The 23,689-nt window shown below is 44.8% G+C and overlaps 1 protein-coding gene across 1 annotated transcript in view; it reads right to left on the bottom strand.

The window, feature by feature from the left end:
• Positions 1-23,689, bottom strand: part of epha6 (eph receptor A6) — a 450,797-nt gene that overhangs the window by 187,068 nt on the left and 240,040 nt on the right. The window contains exon 4 of the mRNA XM_078409157.1: positions 4,625-4,780. Coding sequence (XP_078265283.1) covers positions 4,625-4,780 — 156 coding nt within the window. The remainder of the gene's footprint in view (positions 1-4,624; positions 4,781-23,689) is intronic.

The raw sequence follows: 23,689 nt of genomic DNA, 5'->3' as shown, positions 1-23,689 counted from the left end.
GCATTGTTCTGGTTTATACAGTGGAAATGGATCATTCGACACAGGAAAAGACGACAGCAAATCTAAACCACAGACAATCCTGATGTGCGCAGAGTAGAAGTGTTAAGATGCCATTAATGAATTGGGATCTAAGCATGAAATTACAAGTGGATTGAAATCCTGGAACGAACTTTATTACTTTTAGTCCATATTAACAGAAACAACAGGACAACAGGTGTAAGACCATTATTGGAAATTAAATAAAGAGCAGCTGTTCCCTGACCTTGTGGAAATTAAGTAAAATTCAAAAGTGCTTTTATATATCTTAATTAAATCTCGAGTTAATTCATTAGTTTTTTATGCTTGTTATTAAAGCAATATAATTTAAGTTGGCGAATAGAATGGGGTGGGTTATAGTGATGGCTGGTTGATGATTCTTTAGACTTTAGACTTTAGAGATACGGCGTGGAAACAGGCCATACGGCCCACCAAGTCCACGCTGACTAGTGACCACCCTGTGCACTAACACTATCCTACCCACTAGGGACAATTTACAATTTACAAAAGCCAATTAACCGACAATAGACAATAGACAATAGGTGCAGGAGTAGGCCATTCAGCCCTTCGAGCCAGCACCGCCATTCAATGCGATCATGGCTGATCACTCTCAATCAGTACCCCGTTGCTGCCTTCTCCCCATACCCCCTAACTCCGCTATCCTTAAGAGCTCTATCCAGCTCTCTCTTGAAAGCATCCAACGAACTGGCCTCCACTGCCTTCTGAGGCAGAGAATTCCACACCTTCACCACCCTCTGACTGAAAAAGTTCTTCCTCATCTCCGTTCTAAATGGCCTACCCCTTATTCTTAAACTGTGGCCCCTTGTTCTGGACTCCCCCAACATTGGGAACATGTTATCTGCCTCTAATGTGTCCAATCCCCTAATTATCTTATATGTTTCAATAAGATCCCCCCTCATCCTTCTAAATTCCAGTGTATACAAGCCCAATCGCTCCAGCCTTTCAACATACGACAGTCCCGCCATTCCGGGAATTAACCTAGTGAACCTACGCTGCACGCCCTCCATAGCAAGAATATCCTTCCTCAAATTTGGAGACCAAAACTGCACACAGTACTCCAGGTGCGGTCTCACCAGGGCCCGGTACAACTGTAGAAGGACCTCTTTGCTCCTATACTCAACTCCTCTTGTTACGAAGGCCAACATTCCATTGGCTTTCTTCACTGCCTGCTGTACCTGCATGCTTCCTTTCATTGACTGATGCACTAGGACACCCAGATCTCGTTGAACTCCCCCTCCTCCTAACTTGACACCATTCAGATAATAATCTGCCTTTCTATTCTTGCTTCCAAAGTGAATAACCTCACACTTATCTACATTAAACTGCATCTGCCATGTATCCGCCCACTCACACAACCTGTCCAAGTCACCCTGCAGCCTTATTGCATCTTCCTCACAATTCACACTACCCCCCAACTTAGTATCATCTGCAAATTTGCTAATGGTACTTTTAATCCCTTCGTCTAAGTCATTAATGTATATCGTAAATAGCTGGGGTCCCAGCACCGAACCTTGCGGTACCCCACTGGTCACTGCCTGCCATTCCGAAAGGGACCCATTTATCCCCACTCTTTGCTTTCTGTCTGTCAACCAATTTTCTATCCATGTCAGTACCCTACCCCCAATACCATGTGCCCTAATTTTGCCCACTAATCTCCTATGTGGGACCTTGTCGAAGGCTGTGGAGTGTGGGAGGAAACCGGAGAAAACCCATATGGTCACAGGGAGAACGTACAAACTCCGTACAGACACCACCCATAGTCAGGATCGAACCCAGGTCTCTGGTGCAGTAAGGCAGCAGCTCTACCATTGCACCACTGTGAACCCTGTGCTGCCCGCCGGTTCTGTACAGAAGCACTGGCTAGCTGGGCACTTGCATCTGCGACTATGCAGTGAAGTGTGAAGATATGCTGGAGAACTGATATCAAACCTAACACCTACCAAACCCTTAGACACACCACCAAGCCCAGAGAAGTTAGGCAAGGTGCTAAATTGAAGCAGCCAGATATACAGTACCTTGTATCTGGCCCCTTAGCTCTGCCCCAGCCATAGCAGGTGCATGTAAGGCCGCCCCAGTTATTTGAATGACACACACACACAAAAAAGGCAAACTAGGTGTCGCTTTAAAAAAAAAGGAATTCAGCGGGTCAGGCAGCATCTCTGGAGAAAATGGATGTGACATTTCGGGTTGAGACCCTTCTTGAGACTCCTGACCCAAAACGTCACTTGTCCGTGTTCTCCAGAGATGCTGCCTGACCTGACCCACTGCGTTACTCCAGCACATTGTGCCTATCTTTCCCATAAATCAGCATCTGCAGTTCCTTTTCATTACTGGGATTTTTTTCCTTCCCAACATTATTTTAATTCACATTCATGCTCTCAATTAATACACAGGCATCTCATATTTTCCGTGTGTTTGATTGATACCTCTTTGAAATAATGCATTTGTTCCTTTTCTACCAAAGCTTGATTTACACACTGGTATTTTTGGAAGAACGTGCTCAAGTTTACTTCTGACAGCGTCGTCGCCTATATATTTAATTTATGTGTTCTTGAATTATGCACCAACTTTTCAAGCATGTAACCTTGGCATAAAGCACAAGGTGTCTGCACTTATGAAAGGAATTGTATATATTTTAAAAACTCTATTTAAATGAGCTTCAGCTGTTTCTAAATAACCCTGGTCACCAAAAAACATTCAGAAATTGTGGGACAGGCATTTGGCAGCTCAAGCTGTCAGTTAGATTCACCTATGACTAGTTAATGTTCGTGGACTGCACATTGGCGCAGCGGTAGAGTTACTGCCTTGCAGCGCCAGAGAACCGGGTTCGATCCTGGCTACGGGAGTCGTCTGTACAGAGTTTGTACCCATAACCGTGCGGGTTTTCTCCGGGAGCTCCGGTTTCCTCCCACATTCCAAAGATGTACAGGTTTGTAGGTGTCTTTGCTAAGAATGGTAAATTGTCCCAAGTGTGTGTAGGTTAATGCTAGTGTACAGGGATCGCTGGTTGGTGCAGACTCGGTGGGCCGAAGGGCCTGTTTCCGTGCTGCATCTCTAAACTAAACAAAACTAGACTGCTCTGCCTCATTGAACGGTCGCGTCAACGAGATGCTGAGCATGCTGTTACTGGCTAATCACAAAAGGCAAGTGCATCCCAATGCAGCCGAACAGGAGACGTAGGCACAGTGACTCTCTGGCTTGTTCGCAAATGAGTTTCCGTTCAGTGGCTCCATGGCACTAATGAGTTGGTGCTAAATTCAGTAGCTTCTTCTTGACTCTTGGCTCATTGTTAACATTTTTGTAGTGCTATGTTCTTTAGAGCCAAGTATTTAGACATCCAGTGTGGATTCTGGCCTTTTGGCCCACCAAGTCCGTGCCAACCATTGATCACCCTTACACTAGTTCTGTTTATCCCCCTTTCTCATCCACTCCCCACATACTCGGGGAAAGTTACAGGGGCCAATTAACCTACAAACCTCCAAATAGGTGGGCAGACTTCCTTTTATCCAGAGATGTTGCCTCTATTATATAAATATAAACTCTATATATAAGTTAAGTATAAGAGTACGTGGCATCAACTCTGGGAAGAGTATGTGAAAGAGATGACCACGAGTTGGATAGAGTGGGGAAGCTGTTCTTAAGGCTGGATGGCTGTGCTATCGTGCATCTGCATCTGCTCCCAGAAGATGGAAGAGATGGAAGAGAGAAAGGGAATGGCTAGGGTGGTGGGCATTCTTGACAATACTTCCAGCCTTCCTGTCACAACGCACCGCCACGATGGACTGGATGGAAGGAAGTAACAAGCCTGTGATGGACTGGGCTGTGTTCACCCCTCTCTGCATATTCAACCGGTCAAGAGCAGAACAATTGCCCTACCATGCTGGGATGCATCCCATCACAAAATATTTCTCAACTTGATTGGGCAGCACAGTAGCGCATCAATAGAGTTGCTGCCTTACAGCACCAGAGACCCGGGTTTGATTCTGACTGCAGGTACTGTCTGTGCAGAGTTTGTACATTCTCCCTGTGACCGTGGCTTTTCTCCAGGTGCTCCAGTTCCCTCCCACACCCTAAATACTGCCAGCGGGGCATCAGGAGATATTTTAAATAATTTATCAAATAGCTGTAAAAATGGGATTGGATTGGTAAAAAAATGAGTTAACAAGAAGGGAGTGAAGGGAATAGAGGGATATGGATCATACACAGGTTTGATCCTGAACAGGATGCTGTTGTGTAGTGTTTGCCTGTTCTCCCTGTGACCATGCGTGTGCTTCGGTTTCCTCCCACATATCTTTTTTTGGTTTATTATATATTATCAGTGCGTATTACGCTTACAGGCCTGTTAAGTTGCTGCAAGTAAGAATTTCATTGTTCCGCTATCGGTACATATAACAATTAAACACTCTGACTCTTAGTCCATCAAAACCTTTCCCATAACGTGGTGAGCAGAACATTACACATTATGTGGTTGCAGCCTAACAATTGTTTTCAATTTGTGGTTGTAGCAAAATGCATTCTTTATCTATTTGGAGAACTCAAGCATGGAACAACTGCTGCAATTACTTACTTGTGCAAGCCATGGTAGGTGGGTCTTTCTCTGCCCTGAAGTAATTGTTCTCGCACTCACACACTTCTGATGCATCGTCATGGGAGAAGCTGTGCGGAGGGCATTTGGAGCACTTGAGGTTTCCAGCAAAAGCTTTGTAGAACCCCAGTCTGCAAGCTAAGAGAGTAACAAAATACATGAATTTTAAAGCTACTGATCACAATTCAGTGAATGTGAACACTAGAGATAATGACACACATTTCCCCATGCCTGCAACAAATAGTATTGTACACCATTATCTTCTGAGTCAGTTCCCCACAATTCTCAATCCCTCAACCTTTCTGAGGGATTTTATCTATCTCCATCTTAAATACAACTATGTGAATCACTCTCAGTAATATCATGTCTAGGAGCCAGAGTAGTTACCAGGGTCTAGAGGTATTGGGAATAAAGCCTAGCATGGACCGATTGGGATTGGGTAGCAGGATTCTGAGGATCATTGACGTCTTTAAAAAATCTTGATGAGAATACCAAGCAGGCTCCCAGAGAAGATTATTGGGAAAGGGGAGGGATATGTGATATTGAACTCAAGAAAGTTGTAGCTGGAGTAGGCACCAGGCCCTAAGAGCCTGCCCTGCCGTTCAGTATGATCATGGCTGATCTATGCTGGCCTTATCTTCTCTTCCATGTCAGTTTCACACAATCCTCAATTCTATGTGTCGAAGGGCCGAGCACGCATTTGGCCCATATCCCTCTAAACCTTTCACCAATGGTACATCATGACTGCAGTGTGCATCATTGACTAAGTACTCTGCAGTTACTCATGTAGCCTACTCAGACAGCACTTGCAACGCCATGACTTCCACCACCAAGAAGGGCAAGAGCAGCTGATGCATTGACAGCTCCGCCATCCATATGTTGTGATCCTAAGTCTCTCACCATCTACTTGGAAGTAAATTCCTGCTCTTTCTTCATCACCTGATCTAAATTTAGTTTTTTTAGATCCACAACGTGGAAACAGGCCTTTTAGCCCACCTAGTCCACACTGACCAACGATCACCTGTACACTATTTCTATTCTCCCACACGCGACAATTTACAGAAGCCAATTAACCTACAAACTTGCATGTCTTTGGAGTGTGTGAGGAAACCAAAGCTGCACAAGCAAAATATGAGGTGCTGTCCCTCCAATACATGTTTGGCCTCACTCTGACCGTGGAGGAGGCCTGGGACAGAAAAGTCAGTGTGAGAAGGGGTATTAAAATGTTTGGCAACTGCGAGATCGCGTTTAGTTTCTGCCTCAACTACGTTCCTTGGCAGCTCATTCTAAATACCCACCATCCTCTGTGTGAAAATGTTTCCCCTCAGATTCTATTAAATCTTTCCCCTCTCACCTTAGACCTATGTCCTCTGGTTCTTGATTCCCTTACTCTGGGTAAAAGACTATGAATGAAACAAATATGGTACACCATGTTATAGATGGGTCTGGATTCTGGATCATGCTTTAATTCAAATTCAATGGGACAGAGAAATTGATAGTCAGATCTCCACATTAACATGACATAGTGGGAAATCCTAATTGTTAATAACAGTATATATTTTTGAGAAATTTGGCTAAGCATATTATTATGTTAACAGTTCTACATTACTAACGTCAAACCTACTTTAAACTATTCTAAAATTGCATAATTGAGATTTAATCAAATATTTTTGGTGTCACGGTACCCAAATCTTTCATTGCCAAAATAATTTGAACATTGTGAACGGAAACAAATGTGTCCTTAGGGTGGAGGAGGGGGAGAGGAGACAAAATTGTTGTCTGTGTTATTTTTTTTTCAGAAAAGATAGCATGAGTGCAAAATGGGGTCATATTTTATACATAATTGTTTTACTAAAATTAATGTCAGCAATCATTTCAGTCTCCCGGTGGAAGAATTAATTGCAATGAAGCTAAAGCTTCTGTTTTTATTTTTGATTAGAATTGTTTCAGCTCTAATTTACTTCAACAGTATTTTTAGAACATATTTATTATGTTTAAAGTAATTTCCAGCATGACAATGAAATTATTTTTCTCTACGAGTACCTGTCAAGGAGTAATAACAGGGCTTCAGAGTGGGCTATTTTCCACTTTGCTCTCCGTGACAGCATCCAGCACTATTAAGTATGACAGCTTTAATGCAATGCAAATCTCCCTCAAACTGCCTTGAAACCCACCTCAAAATATATCTTCAGATTATAACCCTTTATGCGTATCTTTTACACTTCACAAGCTTGAAATCTTCCCTATCCTGTGCCGTTACAGCGTGTTAACTGGGATAATTTTGTTCAGAATGTTTTTGGTATCAGTGAAGATACCCTAATCCACTCAACGAAGTGAATTCAAGCATACATACATCTTTCAGCTGAAGGTGAAGTGCATAGAACAGTACAGCATAGGAACAGGCTCTTTGGCCCACAATGTCTGTGCCACACATGATGCCAAGATAAAGTAAACGCTTTTGCCAGCATGTGATCTAAAATCTTCTTAAACACCACTACCTTATATGCCTCCACCACCATCCCTGGCAGCACGTTCCAGGTACCCACCATCCTCTGGTGTAATAAACTTGACCCGAACATCTCCTTTAAACTTTGCCCCTCTCGCCTTAAAGCTGCGACCACTCATATTTAATATTTCCACTCTCGGAAAAATGTTCTGGCCTTCTACCCTATCTCTGCTTCTCATAATTTTAGACACTTCTATCAGTTCTCCACTTAACCGCCGGCTTTCCAGAGAAAACAATTGAAGTCTGTCCTATCTCTCCTAGCACCCAATAACCCTTAATCCAAACAGCATTCTGGTAAACCTTGTCTGCACCCTCTCAAAGCTTCCACGTCCTACCAGTAATGGGGCGACCAGAAGTGCACACAAAACTCCAAATGTGGCCGAACCAGAGTCTTATAGGGCTGCAACATGACTTCCTGTCTCTTACACTCAATGCCCCGACCAATGAAGGCAAGCATCTCATATGCCTTCTTTTTAAAGGATTTTAAACTAGTCATAGTCTGACAAGATGGCGGCGCGCACGGACGCAGCGGCTCACAGCTCTCCCTTTCGGTGCGTTTTATGTGTGTTATGTCTGTTAGTCAATTTTAGTCATGCAAACCAGGCAAATCAGGCAAATCCTACCTACAACCGAAAGGATCTTCTGATCATAGGATTCCAGTGCAATCGGGACCTTGTGCGCGAATTTCCACACCCGCGAAATATACCGGAAGAGATAGCCAGGACACCGGGCGCTCCGTGGATAGTTGTCGGCGCGAACAGGTGTCGCAGGCGGAGGAGAAACAGGAAGCAAAAGCGAGGATGCCGGTCCGGTATACTTGCCAAGCTAAAGAGACAGCCACACAAACCACCGCTACCCAGCAACTTTCTCACCAACGCCAGATCCATCATCAACATAATGGACGAACTAAAACTACAGATATCAGCAAACAAACTCGTGGAGGACTGTTGCATTCTCTTAGTAACAGAGACATGGCTTCATCCACTTATCCCAGACGGAGCCATTGAGCTAGCCGGGCGTACAGCGTTTCGTTGGGACAGAAACATCGACTCCGGTAAGAGCAAGGGGGGGGGGGGGGGGGTTATGCATTTACGTGCACAACAACTGGTGCACTAACATCCAAATCATAGATAGCCACTGTTCTCCTGATCTGGAGTCCCTAACAGTTAAATGCAGGCCTTTTTACCTTCCTCGCGAATTTACGGGGGTTATAGTAACAGCAGTCTACATCCCACCGAATGCTAACGCTAGCACAGCTTTAGGCTACCTGCTCGGTGCAATAAACTCACAACAGAGCACATATCCAGAAGCAGCCCACATCATAGCCGGGGACTTCAATCATGCAGACCTAAAGTCAGTTCTCCCGAAACTTGAACAACACATAAGATGTGCTACCAGGGGGAAAAACACACTAGACAAGGTTTATTCAAATATTAAGAAGGGTTTCAGGTCAGCACCACTACCACACCTGGGGCAGTCACATCACCTGTCCATATTCCTAACTCCAGCATACACCCCACTCAGGAGGAAAGCTCCAGTCACCATAAAGACTGTTAAGACATGGCCTGAAGGAGCTTCCTCGCAGCTGCAGGATTGCTTCGAAAGGACCAACTGGGATATTTTTGAGGATCAGGACTTGGAGGAGTACACATCAACTGTACTTTGCTACATCCAAAACTGTGTTGACAATGTCACCGTCGACAAACGCATCCGGTTGTATCCCAATCAGAAACCCTGGATGACAAAGGATGTCAGGTCTCTCCTCAAGGACCGTAACACCGCCTTCAGGTCTAGTGATAGAGCTCTATACAGTGCTGCTAGAACCAACCTGAAGAGAGGCATCAAGGATGCCAAAGCGTCCTACAAGAGGAAGATTGAGGACCACTTTACCAACAATGACCCACGGCGGGTATGGCAAGGCATCCAGCACATCACCAACTACAAGACTAGCAACCGCACGACTGCCGACGGCGACGCCTCGCTGGCAGAGGAACTTAACTGTTTCTTTGCTCGTTTCGAGGTGAAAGCTACAGTGGCAGACATAACACCCTCTCCAGCACCTGACAGCAACACCTTCACTGTGCAGGAGTATGATGTTAAGCGCGTGCTCAGAGCAGTGAATCCCAGGAAAGCTGCAGGCCCCGATGGTGTGACGGGCAGAGTGCTGAGGGAATGTGCAGACCAATTATCTGAGGTCTTCACAAAAATCTTCAACCTGTCCCTTTTAAAATCCACCATCCCTCCCTGCCTGAAGTCCGCCACAATCATCCCACTGCCGAAAAAGTCTGTCATCAGCGGCCTTAACGACTACCGTCCGGTAGCACTCACACTGGTCATCACAAAGTGCTTCGAGAGACTGGTCCTGCAGCACATCAAAGCCAGCCTCCCACCCACCTTCGACCCACACCAGTTTGCCTACAGAGCAAATAGGTCTACAGAGGATGCCATCGACACTGCTCTTCACACTGCACTGACCCACCTTGAACACCAGGGGAGCTATGTGAGGATGCTCTTCCTCGACTTCAGCTCTGCATTTAACACGGTCATCCCGAGCAGACTGGTCACCAAACTTTCCGACCTTGGATTTTCCCAAACCATCTGCCAATGGATCAAGGACTTCCTGACCAACCGCCCCCAGACCGTCAAAATAGGCCCTCACCTCTCCTCCACCATTACACTGAGCACCGGCTCACCACAGGGCTGTGTGTTGAGCCCCATCCTTTACTCCCTCTACACTCACGACTGCGCCCCCACCCATCCCACCAACACCATCATCAAGTTCGCGGATGACACGACTGTGGTTGGACTCATCTCAGAAGGAGATGAGACAGCCTATAGGGATGAAATCCAAAGGCTGGCAGCATGGTGTTCAGTGAACAATCTGGTCCTGAACTCCTCCAAAACAAAGGAACTTATAATTGACTTTAGAAAAACCAGTGGAGATTACGACCCACTCTACATCAATGGGGTCTGTGTGGAAAGGGTACCAGCTTTCAGGTTCCTGGGTACGCACATCGCAGAGGATCTTACCTGGTCTACCAACACCATCACCACAGTAAAGAAGGCACAGCAGAGACTCCACTTCCTGAGGATCCTCAGGAAAACCAACCTGCAGGAGAATCTCATGTTGTCCTTCTATCGCTGCTCCATCGAGAGTGTGCTGGCATACTGTATAACCACATGGTATGCCAGCTGCTCAGAAAAGGACAGGAAGGCCCTTCAGAGGGTCATCACGACGGCCCAGAAGATCATCGGCTGCTCACTGCCCTCCCTGGAGCACCTGTTCAGCCTACGCTGCCTCAGTAGAGCAGGCAAAATAATAAAAGATCCATCCCACCCCGGCCACCGTCTGTTTGTTCATCTGCCCTCTGGTCGATGTTTCAGGTCGATCAAATCCCGAACAAACAGACTTAAGAACAGTTTTTACCCCAGGGCCATGCGAGAACTGAACACTACCTTTGCACTAGGCAACACCGTTAAAAAATCTTGTACTTAATATAATTGTATTTATGTATTTATTTGTTTTTGCATTTATTGCATATATGTTTGTACGCACCGTCAGGATTGGCTATTTTTTAATTTCGTTGTACTCGTTGCAATGACAATAAATGAATATTATTATTATATAAGACCTAATCTTGAAAACAAAATCCAGGGAAGCAGCATGTAGGGATGTTGTAGTTTCGGATTCTGCAGCTACTTTTCTCACAAGAACATACAAACGAACATGATTGCAATTACATTGTAGGTTTGAAAGGATGTCGTTTTTCCAAAACAATTGGCATCCTTTGGCAGAGGGAAAGAACTTAATACTTAGATTACCAAAGTCAGGTCGCTTGGGAGGCTGCCAACAATTTCCTTACTTTCGTGTTCTTGTTCTATGTCTGTATGAAACTTTGCAAGTCTTCAAGGTACAACAGAGGTCTTTATTACATTAACTCAATGCTGGCAGCAAGCCAACTAAAATGGCTGCAACCACACAATTTGACTGCACACTCCACACTGTGTACAGCCAAGATAACTATGCACAAAACATCTCCCTTTGTCCTGTGCAACGCCACCTGCTGCACGGGAGGAGCAATGGGTCCTCCCACCCACACAGTACACCAAACATCACATTCCCCCTTTCCAGTTTGACCGTCTCTATTTCTGAATGAGTCGCCTTGGGGGAATACCATGATTAGACAATAGACAATAGGTGCAGGAGTAGGCCATTCAGCCCTACGAGCCAGCACCGCCATTCAATGCGATATGGCTGATCACTCTCAATCAGTACCCCGTTCCTGCCTTCTCCCCATACCCCTTCACTCCGCTATCCTTAAGAGCTCTATCCAGCTCTCTCTTGAAAGCATCCAACGAACTGGCCTCCACTGCCTTCTGAGGCAGAGAATTCCACACCTTCACCACTCTCTGACTGAAAAAGTTCTTCCTCATCTCCGTTCTAAATGGCCTACCCCTTATTCTTAAACTGTGGCCCCTTGTTCTGGACTCCCCCAACATTGGGAACATGTTTCCTGCCTCTAATGTGTCCAATCCCCTAATTATCTTATATGTTTCAATAAGATCCCCCCTCATCCTTCTAAATTCCAGTGTATACAAGCCTAATTGCTCCAGCCTTTCAACATACGACAGTCCCGCCATTCCGGGAATCAACCTAGTGAACCTACGCTGCATGCCCTCAATAGCAAGAATATCCTTCCTCAAATTTGGAGACCAAAACTGCACACAGTACTCCAGGTGCGGTCTCACCAGGGCCCGGTACAACTGTAGAAGGACCTCTTTGCTCCTATACTCAACTCCTCTTGTTATGAAGGCCAACATTCCATTGGCTTTCTTCACTGCCTGCTGTACCTGCATGCTTCCTTTCAGTGACTGATGCACTAGGACACCCAGATCTCGTTGAACATCCCCTCTTCCTAACTTGACACCATTCAGATAATAATCTGCCTTTCTATTCTTACTTCCAAAGTGAATAACCTCACACTTATCTACATTAAACTGCATCTGCCATGTATCCGCCCACTCACACAACCTGTCCAAGTCACCCTGCAGCCTTATTGCATCTTCCTCACAATTCACACTACCCCCCAGCTTAGTATCATCTGCAAATTTGCTAATGGTACTTTTAATCCCTTCATCTAAGTCATTAATGTATATCGTAAATAGCTGCGGTACCCCACTGGTCACTGCCTGCCATTCCGAAAGGGACCCATTTATCCCCACTCTTTGCTTTCTGTCTGTCAACCAATTTTCTATCCATGTCAGTACCCTACCCCCAATACCATGTGCTCTAATTTTGCCCACTAATCTCCTATGTGGGACCTTGTCGAAGGCTTTCTGAAAGTCGAGGTACACCACATCCACCGACTCTCCCCTGTCAATTTTCCTAGTTACGTGTCGATCGCAACGTGTCGATCGACGAAGGATCACAGGTAGATCGGTGGGGAGTTCGTCTGGTGGAACTTCGTCAAGCCAGGGGAGAGGCAAATCAGTGTCCAGTGTCCACACGATTCGGCACTGGGGTGCCCGACTGTTTGGTTCTGTAATGTACTGTTTTCATAGCTACGATTTTCTTGTTATCCCCCAGAGAATGCTTACCATCTCTAGCCATTGAACCCCGCTTTTGGTTCTGAAGAGTATTATTAGTTTGCTTTTCTTTGGAAGCATTGAGTCCATTGAACTCACCAATAAATTCTTCACGAATAAAGGAATATATTATTAAATGTTCCCAATGTTGGGGGAGTCCACAACCAGGGGCCACAGTCTAAGAATAAAGGGGAGGCCATTTAAAACTGAGATGAGAAAAAACTTTTTCACCCAGAGGGTTGTGAATTTATGGAATTCTCTGCCACAGAAGACAGTAGAGGCCAATTCACTGGATGCATTTAAAAGAGAGTTAGATAGAGCTCTAGGGGCTAGCTGAATTAAGGGATATGGGAAGAAGGCAGGGACGTGGATGATCAGCCATGATCACAATGAATGGCGGTGCTGGCTCGAAAGGCCAAATGGCCTTCTCCTGTACCTATTTTCTATGTTTTTATGTTTCTCAATGGATGTCCCCAACTAAAATTGCATATCATAAACTTGTTCTAGTCAAGGAACTTTGCGATAAGCACCCACCAAAATGGATCAGCATTTAAACGTTTTTATCTTTGTCCCGATACACAAACAGAAGTTCCAATGTCTAAATGAAGAGATCATATTGTTCTAGAAATATCGACTGATTATAGCCAACACAAAGAAGAGGTTTTCCCACTAACTTATTTATTATTCTCAGTAATTGTTTTGACAGCAATTTCCGATGCTGGCATTAATCCACAGTGTCTTCAAGCGTGGTATTTTCCTTCAAGGTATGTTTTCAGTGTAACATTTCTAAATTGATGGAATAATAAATAATTCACTTGGTGATCTGCAACATTAGGCTCAATTAGAAATGCACATATTTCATTGAATGCCAACTGAACAGAAGTGTTACCAGATGTTGATAACAATCAAGACAGCGCCTTCTATTTGTACTATGAACATCGTACTTCTTATTTGAACAGTTGCATTTAAGCAGCTTCTATATATTTTGTATTTATAAGTAAAGTTTTAAAAAGGTGGATCTTGGTACTTTAATTCATCTGATTGTTACCCTTCGATATCGGTCCACATATATCACTCTCCCAAGCAGTGACATGGCATTGAGTGAGGCTGACGATGGGGGAAGTCAGGAGGAATCAGATGCTTTTCTTTGTGATTATTGTTATTGCTGATCCAGAATTTCATGGCCATGGCAAATCACGCACATCTGCTACAAACCTACCCACTATATCTGCACTCAGCTGGGACATAGAACACAGAACAGCACAGCACAAGAACAGGTCCTTCGACCCACAATGTTTGTGCTAAACATGATGCCAAATTAAACAGCTCATCTGCATGTACATGATCCATATCCCTTTATTCCCTGCACTTCCATCTAAAACCCTCTTAAATGCCACTATCCTAATTGCCTCCATCACCACCTCTGGTCACCAACACTCTCTGTCCCTAGATTGTGTAGGATAGTGTTAGTGTGCGGGGATCACTGATTGGCGTGGACTCGCTGGGCTGAAGGGCCTGTTCTCTAAATTAAAATAAACAATTTCATTCATTGTGATGTAGGCATCAGAACTGTAAGAATATCTTAGTAGAATCCAGACCAAGTGTTTCTTAACTGTTAATGTTCTTTTAAATGAAAGGTCAGTTGAATATTGTAAATATGTTGCCAATAAGACATTGAAAGGGTAGATAGGCTAGTAGTTGTCAATGGCGTTATCAGTGATGCTGCAGTTATTCCCAATATTAATTTATAAATTGAAAACACAACTGAAATGTGAATCATGAATTTGAAACTGCAGGGAATGCATACCATTTGACAAATATTTAGGTTTAAATAAACACTAATAATGAGGTATTTGCTATTTATAAACTAATCTTCGAACATCTTTATACCCATATGACCCAAATAAACCATGCCCAGTATTTACAATTCTCTACACAAAATGGGAGCATACTTAAATAGATGCAAATTATTATACAATAGTAAACCTACTATTCTACCAATGCGTTGCAGAGTTATAGAAATGTAGGTTGAATCAGTAAAATGACAGCTTGATTCCACACTGTTTTTTCCTTTCTCAATGTAATTAGGGAACTCTTACTTTCAGGTATTTAAAAAAGATCACATCTCCCAGAGGAAACGATTATTATTCTCATGTTCTCTTTTGCTGCAAACAGAAAGTACTGTTTGTAAACAAATGTCCCCACAAATTATGACATTCCGCATTTACACGCAAAATGCTGGAGTAACTTAAAGGATCAGGCAGCATCTCTGGAGAAAAGGAATAGGTTAAGAATAAGAATATGTCTGTGGAGGCCAAGTCATTGGGTATTTTTAAAGCAGTGATTGAAAGGTTCTTGATTGGTAAGAGCGTCAAAGATGGGGCTGAGAGGGAAAGATAGATCAGCCATGATTGAATGGCGGAGCAGACTCAATGGGCCAAATGGCCTAATTCTGCTCTAAGGTCTTACGGTTTTAATGATTAATCCTTTACATTTTTCTGCTACCGTTTAGTTATTTAATAAATTCATGTTACTTTAACTCTCTGTTTTTGCAATTCTACCTTTTCTAAATTGATCCTCCACTGCAATGTTTAGTTCATAGTCATGTTATTTCTCTTGGCAAATTTCACTAACTCATACTGTATTTGATTCCTTGCAAATGTATTAATGTCTCCAGTTACTCTTTTTTATTATTTTATCTTCCATGGATTCCAATGATTTTATACAAAGCTTGATTAAATTATTTATTGTCTGTTCTGTTTATTGTAATTGTGGCGCATTAAGTCCATCCTGGTAAATACCATTGCAATAAAACTGTTTCATAGTTTTATCAACTGCTTGTTGCCACATGTCATTTTATCTTCACTCTCCCTTCACATGTTTCACTATTTTGCTTTATGGTCCTTGATTCAATTTGAAGTGCCTCTCGAACCTTCCAAATCTTTATTAACTTCATTCTTGATTTCTTTATATTTGGTAAACACGAGGAGCTGCAGATGCTGCTTTACCAAAAAAGACAAAGTTCTGGAGTAACTCAGCGGGTCAGGTCGGGCCTTCTCCCCAACTTTTACAATCAATCAGAGGGGTCCCAAACACAAGTGTTGCCCATCCATGTTTTCCAGAGATATTGCCTGACCCACTGAGTTACTCCAGCATTTTGTTTTCTCTTTGTATTCTCTCTTATTATGCTCTTCTCAGCTACAGCTGCACCATTTATATACTTTACCTTGTCTCCAATTTTCTGTTATTTTACACTTTGCAAGCCTGGAATTATTCGTCTCCTATGATGTCTGGTGTTTCATTTTTGCTATGTTCATTCCTGCTTTTTAGCGGAAAACTAGACCAAGTGGAACCATTGGGCCAAAACCTCTCCTGCATTGGTGCTTCACTTTGTTGAGGCAGCTTTGGCTGCGATTACAGCCTCAAGTCTTCTTGGGTATGACGCTACAAGCTTGGCACACCTGTATTTCGGTAATTTCGCCCATTCTTCTCTGCAGATCCTCTCAAGCTCTGTCAGGTTGGATGGGGAGCACCGATGCACAGCTATTTTCAGGTCCTTCCAGAGATGTTCGATTGGGTTCAAGTCCAGGCTCTGGCCACTCAAGGACATTCACAGACTTGTCACAAATCCACTCCCGTGTTGTCTTGGCTGTGTGCTTAGGTTCATTGTCTGCCCCAGTCTGAGGTCCAGAATGTTCTGGAGCAGATTTTCATCAAGGATCTCTCTGTACTTTGCTCCGTTCATCTTCCCCTCGATCCTGACTAGTCCCCCAGTTCCTGCCACTGAAAAACATCCCCACGGCATGATGCTGCCACCACCATGCTTCACCATAGGTATGGTTTTGGCCAAGTGATGAGCGGTGCCTGGTTTCCTTCAGACGTGACACTTGGCATTCAGGCCAAAGAGTTCAATCTTGGTTTCATCAGACCAGAGAATCTTGTTTCACATGGTCTGAGAGTCCTTTAGGTGCCTTTTGGCAAATTCCATGCGGGCTGTCATTTGCCTTTTACTGAGGAGTGGCTTCCGTCTGGCCACTCTATCATAAAGGCCTGATTGGTGGAGTGCTGCAGATATAGTTATCCTTCTGGAAGGTTCTCCCATCTTCACAGAGGAACGCTGGAGCTCTGTCAGAGTGACCAGCAGGTTCTTGGTCACCTCTCTGATGAAGGCCCTTCTTCCCCGATTGCTCAGTTTGGCCGGGCGGCCAGCTCTATGAAGAGTCCTGGTGGTTCCAAATTTCTTCCATTTAAAAATGACGGAGGCCACTGTGGTCTTCGGGACCTGCAATGCTGCAAAAATTGTTTAATACCCTTCCCCAGATCAGTGTCTCAACACAATCCTGTCTCAGATGTCTACGGACAATTCCTTAATCTTCACGGCTTGGTTTTTGCTCTGACATGCACTGTCAACTGTGGGACCTTATATAGACAGGTGTGTGTCTTTTCAAATCATGTCTAATCAATTTAATTTATCACTGGTGGACTCCAATCAAGTTGTAGAAACATCTCAAGGATAATTAATGGAAACAGGATGAACCTAAGCTCAATTTTGAATGTCATAGCAAAGGGTCGGAATACTTATGTAAATGTGATATTTCAATTATTTCTTTTTAATTACTTTGCAAAAATTTCTAAACACCTGTTTTCGCTTCTTCATTCTGGGGTATTGTGTGTAGATTGATGATTAAAAAAAAAGGATTTAATCCAATTTAAAATAAAGTTGTAACGTAACAAATTGTGGAAAAAGTGAAGGGGTCTGAATACTTTCTGAATGCACTGTATACTGACCTTGTATGGAATTTTCAAGTGTGATGGAACTTCTGTGTGCAGTTTGACCACTATATTATAACAATGTAATAGAGGTACTGACAAGGGTACCAGGATTGTAAGGTTACACTCATCAAGAAAAATTGGGTCTCTTAACATAGCATGGCAATGCTGAAGGGTGAACTGAAATGGCTGTATTGACAGGAAGAAGATGGAGGACCAGCTGCAGAGGAACAACATCAGTGGAATCTGGAGAGGCCTCAAAACCATCTCTGGGTACAAGGAACCGAACTCCCGGACCATGGGGGATCAGAAGTGGGTGAACGATCTGAACCTTTTCTTCAACAGGTTCAATCAGTCACCTATCCCTCCCCCGGTCCAGTCACCCCTGCTGCAGCCCCCCCTTGTCTGCACGTCCAGTACACTGCCCCACCTCCCCTCCCACTGCACTAGGGTCACAGTCACCACCCACTGCTTCTGCTTCTCCTGCCCCAACCCCACCACCCCCACCTCCTCCCCCCACTTCATCACCCCCCCCCACACCCCCACACCCCCTTCTCCTCTCACACCCTTGAGCACCCAACCCCTGTGCTCCAATCTGTCTTTCCCCACAGACCATGTGAGAAATGAGCTCAGGAAGATCAATGCGAGGAAGGCGGCTGGTCCGGACGGCATCAGCTCGAGGCTCCTCAAGTCCAGTGCAGACCAGCTGTGTGGAATAGTGGAGCATGTCTTCAATCTGAGCCTGAAACTGGGGAGAGTTCCTCAGCTGTGGAAAACATCCTGCGTGGTACCGGTACCAAAGAAGCCGCACCCGAAGGAACTCAACAGCTACAGGCTGGTGGTACTGACATCACACCTGATGAAGACACTGGAGCGTCTGGTCCTCGCCCATCTCCGCCCCCTGGTGAGACCATCAATGGATCCACTGCAGTTCGCCTACCAGACTCGCATCGGGGTGGAGGACGCCATCATCTACCTGCGGAACAGAGCTCTCTCACACCTGGAGAAACCGGATAGCACTGTGAGAATCATGTTCTTTGATTTCTCCAGTGCATTCAACACCATCCAGCCGGGGCTTCTGGGGGGCAAGCTTGAGCGCACAGGAGTGGATCACCACCTCACATCCTGGATTCTGGACTACCTCACCAACCGACCACAGTATGTGAGGACAAAGGACCTGGTCTCGGACAGTGTGGTCTGCAGCACTGGGGTTCCGCAGGGAACAGTGCTAGCTCCATTCTTGTTCACCCTGTACACTGTGGACTTCAGGCACAGCTCTGCAAACTCCTATCTACAGAAGTTCTCTGACGACTCTGCCATCGTCGGCCTCATCACAGGCGACGAGGACAGGGCGTACAGAGAACTGATCAAGGAGTTTGTGGACTGGTGCCAGCGGAACCGCCTCCGGATCAACGCAGGGAAAACCAGGGAGATGGTGGTAGATTTCCGCAGGCGCAGCCAGGTCCCCCCGACACCGGTGAACATCCAGGGAATGGACATCGACCGGGTGGATTCTTATGTACCTGGGTGTCTACCTCAACAATAAACTGGACTGGACTGAAAACACCGATGCGCTATACAGAAAGGGCCAGAGCAGACTTTATCTTCCAAGGAGACTCAGGTCCTTTGGAGTGCAGGGGGCACTCCTAAGGACCTTCTACAACACAGTGGTTGCATCGGCCATTTTCTATGGAGTGGTTTACTGGAGCAGCAGCATCTCAGCGGCGGAAGGGAAGAGACTCGACAAGCTGGTCAGAAAAGCCAGCTCTGTCCTGGGTTGCCCCCTCGACTCAGTGCAGGTGGTGGGAGAGAGGAGGATGATGGCAAAACTAACATCGCTGCTGGACAACGACTCCCACCCCATGCAGGACATGGTCACTGCATTGAGAAGCTCCTTCAGTGACCCCAAGTGTGTGAAGGAGAGATATCAGAGGTCCTTCCTTCCCGCTGCTGTGAGACTGCACAACCAGCACTGCTCCCAGCAATAACAGTCAACAATAACAGCTAAGAACACACAGAAAACTGATGACAATTTATGTATCTTTTATTTATAATGAATGATCTCTTGCTCTCTTGCTATCCACTTTGCTGCTGTAACACTGTAAATTTCCCCGGTGTGGGACGAATAAAGGAATATATTAACTGTAAAATTATGAATGGCTTAATTAAATACTCTCCTTTGAGGAAGACAAAAACTAAAGGTTATTGGTATATGATGGATGTTAAATGGGAAATTTAAAAATATCAATACTTAGGTTAGCTTAGTTTATTGCCACGGAAGAGTGAAAAGCTTTTGTTGCGTGCTAACCAGTCAGTGAAAGACTATATGTGTAAGAAGGAACTGCAGATGCTGGTTTAAACCGAAGATAGACACAAAAAGTTGGAGTAACTCCGCGGGACAGGCAGCATCTCTGGAGAGAAGGAATGGGTGACGTTTCGGGTCGAGACCCTTCTTCAAACTGGTTAGGGAGAAGGGAAACGAGAGATATAGACGGTGATGTGGAGAGATGAAAAACAATGAATTAAGGATATGCAAAAAACTAACAATGATAAAGGAAACAGGCCATTGTAAGCTGTTTGAGGGTGAAAATGAGAAGCTAGTGCGACTTGGGTGGGGGAGGGATAGAGAGAGAGGGAATGCTGGGGCTACCTGAAGAGAGAGAAATCAATATTCATACCACTGGGCTTTAAGCTGCCCAAGCAAAATATGAGATGCTGTTCCTGCAATTTGCAATTAGCCTCACTCTGACAATGGAGGAGACCTACGACAGAAAGGTCTGTGTAGGAATGGGAAGGAGAATTAGAGTGTCCAGCAACCGGGAGATCAGGTTGGTTCACGCGGGCTGAGCCAAGGTGTTCTGCAAAACGATCGCCCAGTCTGCGTTTGGTCTCACTGATGTAAAAGAGTCCACATCTTGGACAACGGATAGAGTAGATGTTGGAGGAGGTGTAAGTGAGCCTCTGCCTAATCTGAAATGACTGTCGGGGTCCCTGGACAGAGTCGAGGGAGGAGGTATAGCGACAGGTGTTACATCTTCTGTGGTTGCTGGGGAAGGTACCTGGGGAAGGGGTGGTTTGGGTGGGAAGGGATGAGTTAACCAGGGAGTTGCGGAGGGAATGGTTTCTGCGGAAGGCAGAAAGGGTTGGAGATGGGAAAATGTGGCTAGTGATGGGATCCCGTTGGAGGTGGCGGAAATTTCGAAAGATTTTGTGTTGTATGCGATGGCTTATGGGGTGGAAGGTTAAGGACTAGGGGGACTCTGTCTCTGTTGTGACTAGGGGGAGGGGGAGCAGGGGTGGAGCTGCGGGGTACCGAGGAAACACAAGTGAGGGCCTCATCTATGATGGAGGAGGGGATAGAGTCTTTGCAGGAAGCAGGGTGGGAAGAAGTGTAGTCGAGATAGTTGTGGGAGTCAGTAGATTTGGAATAAACGTCAGTCAATAGTCTATTTCCTGTGATGGAGACTGTGAGATCAAGAAAGGGGAGGGAGGTGTCGGAGATGGTCCAAGTAAATTTGAGTGCAGGATGAAAATTGGTGGTGAAGTTCATGAAGTCCATGAGTTCTGCATGGGTCTAGGAGGTAGCACTGATGCAGTCATCAATACATAATTACAATCGAGCCATTCACAGTGTACAGATACATATTAAATGGAATAATATGAATAATGTTTAGTGCACAATAAGTTCCAATAAAGTCTGATTAAAGATAGTCGGAGAGTCTCCAATGAGGTAGATATTAGTTCAGGATCGCTCACTAGTTGTTGGTAGCATGGTTCAGTTGTCTGATAACAGCTGGGAAGAGAATGTCCCTGAATGTGGAGTTGTGCATTTTCACATTCTTGCCTGATGAGAGAGGGGAGAAGAGGGAGTGGCCAGGGTGCGACTTGTCCTTGATTATGCTGGTGGCCTTGCCGAGCGAGGCAGCATGAGGTGCCAATGGAGTACTCAAGAGAGCGATGAGAATGTGTAAATTGTTACAAGGAAATAGGATGGGAACAATTAAGGGAATTCAAAATGGTTTGTAACCGAGAAGGGAATAGAAAAAGTAGAGGAAGGATACAGGCAGACCGGAGAGGAGCATAATGATTGGGACGGATTGGTTAGGCTGAATAACGTCTTCCTGTTCTTTGACATTCAGGAAAGCCACACAGCCAGCTCTGCCTTCTCTCAAAATTGGAAAATGGGGGAAATACTCGACAGGTCAGGCAGCATTAGTGAAAGAAGAAACAAAGGTAATGTTTCAGACATTAATGGTGACCTTCCATTAATTATCAATCAGGAACAACCGAGTTTCCTGTCTCCTTTGAAGCTGAGCATTTTTCTCTTCTAAAGACAGAAAATTCTGGGGGGGTCAGGCAGCATCCCTGGAGAACTTGGATAGGTGGTATTTCAGGTTAGAAACATAGAAAAATAGATGCAGGAGTAGGCCATTCGGCCCTTCGAGCCATGGCTGATCATCTAAAATCAGTACCCCGTTCCTGCTTTTCCCCCATATCCTTTGATTCCTTTCACCCCGAGCTAAATCTACCTCTCTCTTGAAAACATCCAGTGAATTGGCCTCCCCTTCCTTCTGTGGCAGGTTGGGATCCTATCCATTTTCTCCAGGTATGCTACTTGACCTGATGAGTTACTGCAGCATTTTCTGTCTTTCCTTGGTAAACCAGCATCTGCAGTTCCTTGTTTTTACATTTTTCCTTTTTACACCTAATTCTTTGAAAAACTTTGAAAACCAAGGAAATTGGGATGTTCCATGTTCCATCTCTCCTTCTTGTCCAACATCCTGCTGTTTTCTCTGTAGTTTGTCAAGGACTCCATGGGCAACAAGTGTTCTCTGCTATTCTCTTCTCTATTTAAATCCCATTATGTAGTTTATAGGTACTAAGTTCACCAATTTTGTCTTACTAATCAAAGCCCCAATGAGATAAAATGCTGGACACATTTTTCTTTTCTGATTTGACACTTCAGTAATTGGTGGATGAGTGGATTATTTCTTGGTCACACTAGACTCTCCCACCCATCATCTTCTGTTCAAAGGGGGAGAGTAAAGGGACGAAAAGACAGCTACATAATGAGCAGAAATGTGGAAGAGTCATAGGAGTAGGGAAAGGAAGGCAAAAAGCAGAGACTCAGAGACAGCGAGAAGGAGGAAAGGCAAAAGATCATATCCCTCTACTTATTTGTCGCAACAACACTGGATTCTGTCAAGTACAGGTCTACTATCGATTTTCCGGCAACTGGTGGTCTGAAGAAGGGTCTCGACCCGAAACGTCACCCATTCCTTCTCTCCTGAGATGCTGCCTGACCTGCTGAGTTACTCCAGCATTTTGTGAATAAATTCCGGCAACTGGTGGTCCGGCACCTCCTTTAAACCTGACAAAATGACGAGAGCACGCTCAAAATCCCCTTCGGAAGTTCTCCTGAAAATGTGGCGCCTCGGCCGAGCGAAGTGACCGATCTCAACTTCATTGGGACTTTCATGGCTGATCGGTGGGTCGAATTTGCTCCCTGCGGCCAGGGCTCTGGAACTCCAGCCCAGCCGGAGTCGGCAGATCCGTTCCCATAGCCGACTTCTGAGGCCGAATCTGCGGGCTGCTATCTCCCCCCCCCCCAAACAGCAACCAAAGGAATATGGTTGATACATGTAATATCATTACCACAGCCATGTCTATAAGTATTGGCCGATTTCAAATTGAAACATTAATTAAATTTGGAAAAGCTGAAATTTCTATCAGCACATTGTCAAAACATACAACTTTAAATGATTCCTCATTTTCCAAGTGAATAGTTAATTGATTAGTAAATTAGTGTTCTTGATTCCTAAATACAATGTCACTCAGTTTAAAAGCAGGAAATCATATCTGGGGTTAAATAAAGTGGTGCCTAGTGTATGGAATGTTTTCGTCTCCAAATCATATCTGTATACAAGCAACACAACAACATAGGTATCCAAATATGCTACCCAATTAGTCTAGTTTAGTTCAGAGATATAGCATTGAAACAGATCCTTCGGCCTACTGAGTCCACGCCGAACATTGATTACCTGTTCACACTAGTTCTATGTTATCCCAGTTTCTCATCCTTTACCTACTGATTAGAGGCAATTTTACAGAGGGCAATTTTTGGGATGTGGGAGGTGGGAGGTCTTTGGGATGTGGGAGGTGGGAGGTCTTTGGGATGTGGGAGG

The sequence above is a fragment of the Rhinoraja longicauda genome, chromosome 12 (assembly GCF_053455715.1).
Source record: "Rhinoraja longicauda isolate Sanriku21f chromosome 12, sRhiLon1.1, whole genome shotgun sequence".
NCBI lineage: Eukaryota > Metazoa > Chordata > Chondrichthyes > Rajiformes > Arhynchobatidae > Rhinoraja > Rhinoraja longicauda.
This window is presented reverse-complemented; position numbering and strand designations above follow the sequence as displayed.